General features: G+C 44.2%; 1 protein-coding gene across 1 annotated transcript; it reads left to right on the top strand.

The window, feature by feature from the left end:
• Positions 1-1,257: 1,257 nt before the first annotated feature.
• Positions 1,258-11,127, top strand: CFAP144 (cilia and flagella associated protein 144). Its single transcript, XM_004484437.4, has 4 exons — positions 1,258-1,523; positions 3,997-4,056; positions 5,988-6,091; positions 10,112-11,127. The coding sequence occupies exons 1-4, from the start codon at positions 1,391-1,393 to the stop codon at positions 10,220-10,222; spliced, it is 408 nt and encodes a 135-aa protein (XP_004484494.2). The 5' UTR covers positions 1,258-1,390; the 3' UTR covers positions 10,223-11,127.
• The last annotated feature ends 337 nt before the right edge of the window (positions 11,128-11,464 follow it).

Here is an 11,464-nt window from a genome sequence, read left to right as displayed (position 1 = left end):
TTCCCAGGCATCATTCTTTGTCCAGTCTCATGGAATTTCACCCTCTGCATACCCTTCTTAGAATCAGTCAACAGATTCAAGGGGGATCCGTGTAGGTTTCTGGCTCACTCTCTCTCTCCCTCCCTCCCCCCTTTACAATATGCTACTTGACAAATCTTAGCTGACCCAGCCTCCCCAAATGTAAATCTGTGTCTCATCAATGTAGTTATACTGCCTTGTTCAGCTTGTGTGTTTCCCCTCACTGAACACTTCAGAAAGTGCCTCCAAACAGAAATTTGGGGCAATTATGGGGCTCCCTTAATTTGTTTCCCTTCTCTCAGGAATCACTGTCCAGCACTGCTGTCATCCAATGTCCAGCAGCAGGAGGGCAAATCCAGTCCCAGTTCTCCTCCATGGCCAGAAGTACAGATCTTCTAGTAACTCTAGATTTTGGATACAGCATGGGCATAAAGAAAAATTAGACTGAGAGCTACAAATTTGGAAAGTTTTTTGAAAGACTACAGCCGAGCGCATTATAAACATTGGATAGGTATTCCCCAGACAGACAAGGTGGTTGGGATCCTTTCAGGCCAAAGAGTAGCATGAGCTAAAACAAGGAGTCATGAAATAGCTCTCTGGGTTCAGGAAAACTGCAAAAATTTCCACCCAACTGACATGCTCAACACTATGGCCCCAAAATTCAAACACATCCTGGAACACACTGTATCCTGAGTGAATGAGTGAATGAAGTACATAGCGGGGAAGAGCACAAGCTTTGGAGTTAGCGGTCAGGTGCTTACTGAAATCAGGGGTGGCTCCTTTCTCTATGTTTTTTAGTTCTTTTAAATAAAAGTGACTTAGACTAGGAAAGGGTTATTCTGTCGATATTATCACATTGGGTTCAGCCAGAATGTCAATCGCTTTATTTTTGTTTTTTTGTTGTTTTTGTTTTCCTTTTTTTCTTTTTTCTTTTTTCTTCTTATTTTATTTTGTCATCCGCTTTAAAGTGGGAGAGGTATCTGGTTCCTTCCAAAATTTTTAGGAAATGACTCACCAAGGTGAGGTCTAATCATGACTCCGCTACCTCCTGGGGCTGCTGCTTGACGGCGAGTCCTTTTCGGGGATTATGCAGATCCTGAGACGGTTGTAGAAACCAGGTTATATCCGAAATTTGGGGAGTTGGAAGGAGAGCCTACAGGGGGCGGGGCGCGAAATAAGATTATGCGAGGCGGGGGAAAGGCAGGATAGGTCAAACCTGCGTAATGGGTGGGCCCGAGCGAGATCTAAGGGAGGAAGGAAGGAAGGACGCCTGTTGCCTGGAGACAGCAGGACGCAGTTTCCTGAAACCGACTAGAGGCGGACACCAGCCAGGCGAGCGGCGGGAGAGCAGTGAAGCCGCTGGACCAGGACCATGGCGGGCCACCAGAGGGAGAAGGTGGTCCCAGATGAGGTCCACCAGAACCAGATCTTGCGGGAATTGTACCTCAAAGAGCTGCGAACCCAGAAACTCTACACGCAGTATCACGTGAATCCCCTTCGCAAGGGTGAGGGAGGTCGCGGAATGGAGGAAGGGGAGCGAGGAGGGAGGGCGCTGCGGAGCCGAGGAGGCTTCTTAGGTGGGGGGTGAGGAGTGCGGGCAGGAACAAACCTCCCCCACCCCAGAGCAAGCTGGGATCACGCCTCGGTTCCTGATGTTTCAAGCCCTTTATAGGCTTCAGGAGCCTTTAGGGGAGACTCACCCCACGTCATATAAAAAAATATGTTGAATATATTAAATATGCCCATATTATCATTAAATAATACTTTCGTTATTAAAAAAAGTGAAAAGCTTTTTGTAATTTATAATTACTTCCATTTTGCAGGGATTTTGTTTGGTTGGTTTTGGTTTTGAGTTTTGTTAAGCTAAATTTTTTCCTGGTTTCCAATATTGTCTTAGACCTTCGGAAAATTCAGGGGTAGTAGATCTCTGGCCTATAGTGCCCCCTGATAAAATGGCCCCACTTACCACTCTTCCCACTTAGCACACATTTTGGATTGTTTTATCTGATTCCGTAGCATCAGAGCCTCCTAAATGCCAGTCTGAATGGCGCCCCAGACTTGGGCCCAAACACCTCCCAGCTACCTTCCCCTAGATAACCCACAGCTACCTCAAACTCACCAGTTTGACAACTAGACTCATCCCCCATCCTTACCCCACCCTGCTACTCCAGAATCTCCACAGTCACTCCCTCTCCCAAGTTAGAAACCTAGGGGTCACCCCTTTCACCTCTCCTTAAGCCCACACATCTAAGAATTTGCAAAGTTCTGTTTGTTCCTTAACATCTCTCTCACCTGACCCTTCCCTCCTCCTACCTCAGTGAAAGACACCACCATGCACGGGGAGGCATCTCCACATCTGTCACCTACTGAGGCCTCTGAATAGCTCTTCCACCCTCTGAATAACATCTGAATCTGCCCCTCTCCATCTTCACTGGACAGCTTCAGCACAGACTGGTCCTACCTGCCTAGTTTGGTCTGTTGCGCTCCTAACTGCTTTCATTTCCTCCAGATGGGCCCCTCCAACCCATCCTCACTGCTGAGTTACCCTAAAAGGTAAATCGGATCATGTCAGTTCCTTGGTAATATCCTCAAGTGGCCCCCATGGCTTCTGAGCTTAAGTTCTCAGTCAGTACGTAAGACTCCTCTGGATCTGGCTGTGCTTCCTACCCAGCCTTATCTAATACTCCCTTCCCCACCCATACCCGTGTCCCTTCAATAAATATTTTAGTGACCACTCTGCACCAGTCACTGCTATTCCCACACACACTCTTCTCTCCTGCCTTATCTAAATACATGGTTTATAACTAAGGATTTTCCTCTGGAGCCCCCAATCACTAAGTTCAGGAAAACAAATTAACTAATATCCAATATCCAGTAATTTAAAAGATCCCTTCAGGCAACATTCAGGAATTCTAGGAAAAGTGCTAGATCTTCCAGCTCATTTCCCTTGGGCACATGATTAATATCATCATGGAGGCAGTGAGAAAATAATAGAAATTTTTTGGTGTTTACTTTTATCTGTAAAGAAATAAATTATGTTTAGCTAATATACTGGTACTAGTACATAGAGACTATATAAATAAACATCTATTAAGGGTGCATGCTCAAAAGCATTTTACTGGTAGGGGTTTGAGATTAAAAACAGTTTGGAGACCACTGGTTTCTACTGGCCTCTCTATCCTCATTTTCCCACCTACTCCCTCTAGTGGAGCTACTGGGGCCTTCTTGATGTTTCTCAGGCTCATCTGAGAAGAGAGATCACTCTTATCATCCTACATATGCTCATACAGCTCATTCCTTCGTTTTATTCAGGACTCTTCAAATTTATCTCACTAGAGAGACATCACCCCACTGTCAACTCTCTGTCTACTTATTCTGCTTTATTGTTCATCACACTTATATTTGCCTGACATTATATGTAGAATGGAAGTTCAGGGAGTACAGAAACATCCTGTCTTGCTCATGGCAATACCGCTAGAGCACTGGGGGACGAATGAGTGAATGTGGACGCTGCTCCTCTGTGGTGCCATGGCTTCCTGGGTATATATCACTATCTGATCGAGTTCATGTGACTCTCTGGCATGTCTGCCCTTCCTCTAGACCAGTGCTGCCTAATAGTACATTCTGTGATTATCAAAATGTTCTATATCTTTTTGCCCAAATCAGTAGCTATTTGCCACATGAGGCTATTTAAGTACTTAAAATGTGGCTAGTGTGACTGAGAGGCTGAAGTTTCTGGTGGTTTTTAATTTTAATCATTTAAATTCAAACAGCCACATGTGGCTGGTGACCACCATACTAAACAGCACCACTCTAGATGGTGACTCCTCAAGGGCCTTATTCGACTTTGTTGCCTAGTGCCCAGCATGGTAACTGACATTTGGCAGCTACTCAAGTACTAAAAAGTGCCTGGCCTAAGGTGGGTGTTACAGAGGGCAGGAAGCTAGGGTCTTAACGTGAACCTATGTTTTCCTCTAGTTCACACAATCACCAGAAAGCCCATGTCTTGGCATGATAACCTGGAGGAACCTGCAGATGGTAAGTCTTGGGATTTGAGAATACTATTGAGACACAGCACAGAGGCACACCTGGCTGGAGAGAGCTCACAGGGAAGTGTTACTTTGGGGCGAGCATAAGAGTTCTCTGCTTTTATCATCTGGAAACTGGACTCATACTAACCAAGCTCACAAGAGATTGACATATTAATCATATGCTAATTCCTTAACAGTCAAGCCAACAAAAATGTTCCCAGTGACCTCAATGATGTATTCATTCAATCGTAAAACATTTAGTTGTTATAAAGATGATTTCTGGAGTCAAACCATGTTCAAATCCTTGTTCTGCCACTTATTAACTCTGATTTTGGGCAAGTTATTTAGCTATCTCTTAGGGTTGTTGTGAGGATTAAATAACGCAAGTGCTTAGAACAATATCTGGTACATGACATGCAATAAATATTAGTATTCTTTTCATTATTACCATGCAATAGTCACTACGACAGGGACTGGAGATAAGGATCTCATAGTATAGTGAAGGAGACAGCCAAGTAAATAGGCTAATAGAACAGGATTGGTGTGACAGCAGCACAGAAGGACAGGTGTCTAAGTAAGGCAGGGGGTTCTGGGAAGACTTCTTGGAGGAAGCGATAACAATATGAGTTTGAGTATGTCAGGTGGATAAGTCTGTGGAAGGACACTCCAAGTTAAATGAAAAGGCACAGAAGTGAGAGATGCTTGCCTGGTCTGAGAAGTACAAGCTGCCTGGCCCTGCTGCAATAGATCAGTGAGGAGAGAACCATGTTTGGGAATGAAGGAAGCTAGATGTTTAATGGAAAGCCTAATCCTTCCTGGAAAGTTGTCCTCCTCCTCTGACTTCCTAGAGTAGAATTTGATGGAGAAAGGCTTTATGGAGGAGGATGGGGTGGGAACTAGGGGGAGGGAGGAGCTGATAGCACAGTGAAGGAGACAGCCAAGTAAATAGACTAGTAGAGAAGCAAGATTGTTATCTGAAGTAAGACTAGCCTAGCTAGAGTAAAGGATGTGAGCCAGGGGCTTGTGGCAATAAGGAAAATAAGTTGGCAAGGGTCTTGAAAGCCAGGCAGGAGTTTATGACACTATCTGCCTTATAATAAGGATATGTCTGGTCCATTGCCAGGTCCTTTATACACATTCCTTCATTCCATTCTCACAGCCGTTTTGCCAAGAGAGATACTTTCCTTTCATTTTTATAGCTGAGCAAAGTGAGGTCCAGAGAGAAGTTAAACAACCTGACAAGCTAATAATAGTGTCACACCAGAATTGTTTGGCTCCAAAGCCCAGGTTCCTTTCACTGTCAGATTTCCTCTCTCAAGTTAATGCTTGATAGGATAGAAATTGAAAATACACTTTCTGAAATTCTTAAGCTGTGGAGTTACAAAACAGAGCTGGTGTCAGCAGCCATCCTTGTTTCAGCACAGAGGTGTTTGATCTCACTTCTTCCCACCCTCCTCCTCGCTTTCTCTGCTGCAACGACAGGGGCCACAGCTGCAGTGCTCTCACTCCGCTTCTAACTAGGGCTGGCTCCTGCTTGGCAGCTAGAGAGGCCGCCTCTCACCACCCTATCCAAAGGAGCTGCCTCCCTTTCACATGCCTGTTCGCCTTCTGCTCTCTTCACAGAGCATATCACGTCTGCAACATCGGGTTTGTTTATATATTGTATATTGTAACCCTGTCCCCATGCCTAGACCATGAGATCCAGGAGAGCAGGGGCCATATCTGACTTGGTGCTTTTCCCCCGGAGCCCAGAACAGAAGTTTCAAATCCTTGTTGAAAAATAAATGAAGGAACCAGACACCACTGTCTCAAGGCCTGGGCAAAGCTCTGAGGCCAGAAGGCTCTGCCCGTAAGGAAGGAGGTAGACAGAGTAAAGGGTATGGGATCACTTGTGCGTCCCAAAGCTGCCTCCTTCTTAACTCAAGTGTCATTTCCCAGCCAGATTTCTGAATCTCATCCACCATGCTCACCAGGGACCAAGGAAGAAGTACCCAGAGACACAGACTGAAAGCCAAGAAATTGGATGGGACTCAGAGCCCTTGGTAAGCATGACTCCTTTACTTACAAAACACCAAGAAGCACAGAGGCAGTGTAAGTGGTAGTTAAGAGAACAGAGTGTGGAACCACCAACCTGAATTTGAATTCTATGATAGCTACTGTTCACTAGCTATGACCTTGGGTATGTGAATAAGCTCTTTTTTCAACTCAGTTTCCTCATTGTAAAATGGGCATATTACAGCACCTATTTTATAAGGCTGTTAAGAGGGCAAAAAGAATTAATACTTATAAAGCACTTACAGCAGCGTAAGTGTTGATTAAATGCAGGTTGTAGATAACAGATGCTCAAGTTGGCGCCACCAGCCATTAGTGGGGTAGTCCTGGGCATGCCACTTAACACCTTTAAGCTCTGTTCACTTATGTGTAAAATGGGGTGTTGGCACCAGAACTCATCTCATTTGATTGCAAGGGTACAACTAGCTAACTGGGAAATGTGGGCGTTAGCCCATTGTCACTCTAAATAATACAGGGCTTCTGTTACTAGGAGGAAAATACAGAATTTTGAATAGATAACTTCAAGTTTCTGCCACACTTGTCTTTAATTCTGCTTATGTCTTTCATCACACAAATGGTTTTGATATTTAAGTAGTCAAATATGCCAATCTTTTCCATGACCGTTCTGGGGTTTGTGCTTGCTTAGGAAAATCTTCAACACAACTACAAAACAACTTCTCTATTTTTCCCCTAGGGTTTCCTGGTTGTTTTACATTTGGCTTTTAATCCATCTGACATTTTTGCATACAGTGTGAAGTTGGACACACGGCTCCTCAGCTGTATCTGAACTTCCTTAATAACTCCAAAGGCACCAAGATCTTACATACCCTGTGATTTTATTTACCTCTCCATTAGCCTGCCTCTTCACCCATATTCATTGGGGAACTCCTACTCATCCTTCAAGACCCAACTCAGTAGTCACCTCTTCCACAAAGTCCCATAATGGGATGTCTCCCACCCCACTCCCTAAAAGGCAGAGTTGGCCACTTCTTCCTTATGCTTCTGTATCACCCTGTGCCTCCTTGCTGTTTCAGCATTTAACTCATCATCAGTATATCAGTGTAACTTGGTAGCTCATGAGCCAGACAGCCTGAGTTCAAATTTCAGCTCCACCACTTTCTAGCTGTGTGACCTTAGCCTCTGTTAACCTCCATTTATCCATCTCAAAATGAGAATAATAATAATATGTATGCTCAAAGGTTTGTTATGAGCATTAAACAAGAAAATGTAAATAAACTGCCTAGGACAGTGTGTGGCACATTGTAAGTGCACGATAACTGTAGACTACTATGATGTCAATGAGAAAGAAGAGAAGGGAGGGAACAGAGCCCAACTAGGACCAATCAGGTGCTTCTCCTGGCTCCGTGGCTTAGATCCCAGTTGTATTCATCCATGGAGTAGTTTTCTAGGATGCTCACTTCTCAAGAGCTCCCCACACCATGTAGTTCTTTTATTTTGCCATTTCACATGACCTTCCTACATCCATTTATTTGGCTTTAGGCAGGGTCATGTGACTGCCACAGTACTACTTTGTGGAACCTAAAAAATGACTCAGGAATTCCAGGCATTACCAGTGAGGAGGAGAATAAATAAGCTGCTCATTTCCAACAGCTCCTCTTCAGATATGGGGCATCACCTTGGAGAGAAGAGACTGCTGGAGGATTCCAACAGGAGTCCCAACCCTCCTGTTTAGCAAGAAACAGCAGCATGCCTGAAGGGCTGAGTCCAAGAGGGCAAGGCAGGGTTAGAGAGCTGGAGAAGAAGTACTCAGAGGGAAAGAGGAGAAGGATGCTAGTGGAGGGAAAATTCTCTATGACAATAAGGGAAGGGAAAAGAAGGGTTGTGAAGGAAGGAAAGTTAGAGTGAAGATAAAAATCATCAGATAATTAAGCAACATAGAAAAATATCACAAAGCACAAATAACTTAATACATTCTTCATTTTCCTATAGAGTCAAAGCCTGACTCTTGCATGTACAAAGTACACGTGGAAATGTTGCATCTTTGACCCCCTAGCACATCTCATGGCAGGCTGGCCATGGCATGACAGGAAGGACAAGTGTAGCTGACGCAGCCGGATGTGCCCTGCTCGACCCCGCCTAGGCTTTGCAGTTAACCGACTGTGTGCACCCACAGACCGGCCATCACTATGAACTTGCAAAGGGTCTTCAAATTTGCCCTGCCTTCTCCTCCTGATAAGCCTGAGGACAGTGCCATCAGATGGTGGCACAGTAAGAAAGTATACCCATAATGTTAGATTCAGGCTGTCTTAGTTTGCTAGAGCTGTCGTAACAAAGTACCACAAACTGGGTGGCTGAAAACAACAGAAATTTACTGCTTTATAGTTCTGGAGGGCAGAAGTCCAAAATCCAGGTGTCAGCAGGGCCATGTGCCACTCAAAGTCTGTAGGGAAGAATCTGTTCCATGCCTTTCCTAGCTTCTGGTGGTTTGCTGGCAATCCCTGGCATTCTTCCCCTGTTTCCCTCTCTCTGAATTTCCCCTTCTTATAAAGACACCAGTCATATTGGATAAGGGCCCACTCTAATCCAGTTGGCTCATCTTAACCAACAGCATCTTCAAAGAACCTGTTTCCAAATAGGGTCACATTCGTGGGTTAAGACTTCAACATAGCTGTGGCAATTTGATATTATTTATGAATCCCCAAAAAGGAAAAAATTATGTTTGTAAACTGGTCTGTTCCTCTCGTGTGATACCCTTTAATTGTATTAAATTCAAAGGTTTTAAGTTTACTTGATAAAGGATTAGGGCTTTGATTCAACCATGTCAGTAGGGTGTGACTCAGGGTTGAGTCCCCACCTTCTTGGTGGGCTGATATAAACTGACTCTCATTCAAGAAGACACACAAAAGACACAGGAAGAGAGAGAGAGAGCCCCATAGATGCCAGGGAAGAGAATGTCATTTCCATCCTGCCTGCCATGTAACAGAAAGGAGAAGGCTCAAACAGCTAAAGCTTCAGGGAGAGATGGCCCATGTGCCTGGTAGCTGACAGCTGACATTGGCAAGAGAGCTGAGACTGATATTGGAAGCCCTGAGAGAGGGAGCCCAACCCTAGGCAGAGATCCATGACCATCTTGCTTCAACACATGGCAACTGACTTTGGTGGGAAAACAACCTTGAGTTGGACTCTTTAGGGCCTTGTAACTATAAGCTTTTACCCCAAATAAATACCCTTTTAAAAAGCCAACAAATTTCTGGTATTTTGCATCAGCACCCCTTTGGCTAATACGGTAGCTTTTTGGGGGAAACAATTCAATGCATAACACAGATATTGTGCAGCCATAAAAGATAATTAAACTGGAGTTAGAGATTTTGCTGGGGCAGAAAAGGTATGGTTAGCCCCAAGTTGGGACTGCCTGCCCCCTGGCAGGACCTCACCCTGGACAGACATCACCCCCAACCTAGGACATTAGAGGAGCCACACTCAATGAATACCTCTCCTCCTCATGTCTCCTGGCTACACTTGCTAAAAATGCCCTTTAAGTTTATTGCACAGCATAGCTTCTGTGAGATTTGTGTGTCAGAGTGCTCATTTGTACTCAGTTCTCTATGTGACTACTTCAAACAACATTCTTTCTCTCATTCGACAAGTATGTATTGGGTATTGTGTCCTGGATCCTGTTCTAGGTGCTAGGAATATAACAGTGACTAAAACAGATATGGCACCCACCCTCATAGAGCTTACATTTTCATGGGTAAACAATCCATCACTATGGCCTCCAACTTAGGCAGTGGAAAAGTGCAGCTACATTGTGCCAGGTCCTAGACAAGGTATTTGGCATAGGTTATTCTCACCCAGTTCTCACAACTCTTTTGGTGTAGATATTGTCATCTCCACATCACAAATCAGAGTTTAGCAAGGAAAAGCAACAAGCCTGAGGCTACTCATCAGGAGGATGGGGCCTGATTTAAGCCCATACCCATCTGACTCTGAACTCAGGTCTTCCCCCTTCCCCACAGTCCTCATTCTGATCCCTACATTCGGCTTTCTAGGTCAACCCGGAACGCAGTGACCACAGGCTGAACCACTTCAGGGTCTACAACGACATCACTCTATACAAGGCTAAGATGTGGAGCTTGGGAGAAGATGATCGTCACAAGTAGCATTCCTGTGGTGGTATCAGTCCCTGAATTTAATGCCCAAAGTGTGTGCTACCCAGATAAATATTTTTTTAAAGCCCAAATCTGACTTTCTATTCTGAGTTCCTTACTTTTCTCATTTCAGCTCATGTCCATTGGTTCAAATCCTTAATCTTATAAATCAGTGTGAGACTTCCAGTTAAAGATGGCAGACTAAGTCATAACAATTTTCTCCTCTGGCTTCATAGACGCCAGTAAAGGACAATAAAGGGATTAAAAATGCACAACAGACAGAATCAAGAAATATTAGCAATCAAGAAAATTTAAGATGTATTTAGAAAATAGAAAGCTGATAGAGGAGTGGAGAGAAAACCACACGATACAAGCTAAAGGGGGTATGTAGCAGTCTGGTATTATTTATGAATTCCAAAAATAGATATTGGATTATGTTTGTGAACTGGTCTGTTCCTTTGGTCATGTTACCATTGGCTATATTAAATTCAGAGATTTCACTTTTACTTGATTAAAGTTACCATTAAGGCTTTGATTCGGCCATGTCAGTAGGACCAAGGGGACAGGGACTCACAGAGAAAATGACAAGGCAGAGGAGAGAGTTTGAGTTTTGATGCTGGAGCTCCAGAGACCAAGCCAAGCCATTTGCCTGATAGTTTGCAGCTGAAGAGGCCAGAGCCCTGAGCAGCTGAGAAAGCCTGGAAAGAAGCCCTGGGGAGAGAGACAAGCCTTATGCTAGCCTACAGCTGAGAACTGAAGGAGCTAGGATGATGAAGCCTTAGGACGAAGAGGAAGGCTTAACCCTCCCAGAGATGCGCATCCATCTTGCTCCACAGAATATGGCGAGGGAAGTAATTTACACTTAATGGCCCTGCGAATGTAAGCTTCTACTCCAAATAAATACCACACAAATGAAAGTTGTTAATGTGAGAATAAGTGGGAGGTGTGGGGAGTGGGGCATATGGGAATCCCTTATATTTTTTTACATAACATTTTATGTAATCTAAGTATCTTTTAAAACTAAATAAAAATTATATATATATACCAAAAAAAAGGTAACAGATTTCTGGTACTTTGCATCAGCACCCCTTTGACCAACTAATACAGTGTACCTCTGAGCATAGACCCCATGCCTCTCGCCATCCTAGGATAGAATGAGGGGAGCAGAGAATAGAAATCAGCATTGGTAGGAAGTCTGTAGGTAGGCCCATTCCATGCATCTACCAGCAGCCAGGCAACTAACATCTCTTCCAG

Source organism: Dasypus novemcinctus, chromosome 9 (genome assembly GCF_030445035.2).
Source record: "Dasypus novemcinctus isolate mDasNov1 chromosome 9, mDasNov1.1.hap2, whole genome shotgun sequence".
Classification (NCBI taxonomy): domain Eukaryota; kingdom Metazoa; phylum Chordata; class Mammalia; order Cingulata; family Dasypodidae; genus Dasypus; species Dasypus novemcinctus.
This window is presented reverse-complemented; position numbering and strand designations above follow the sequence as displayed.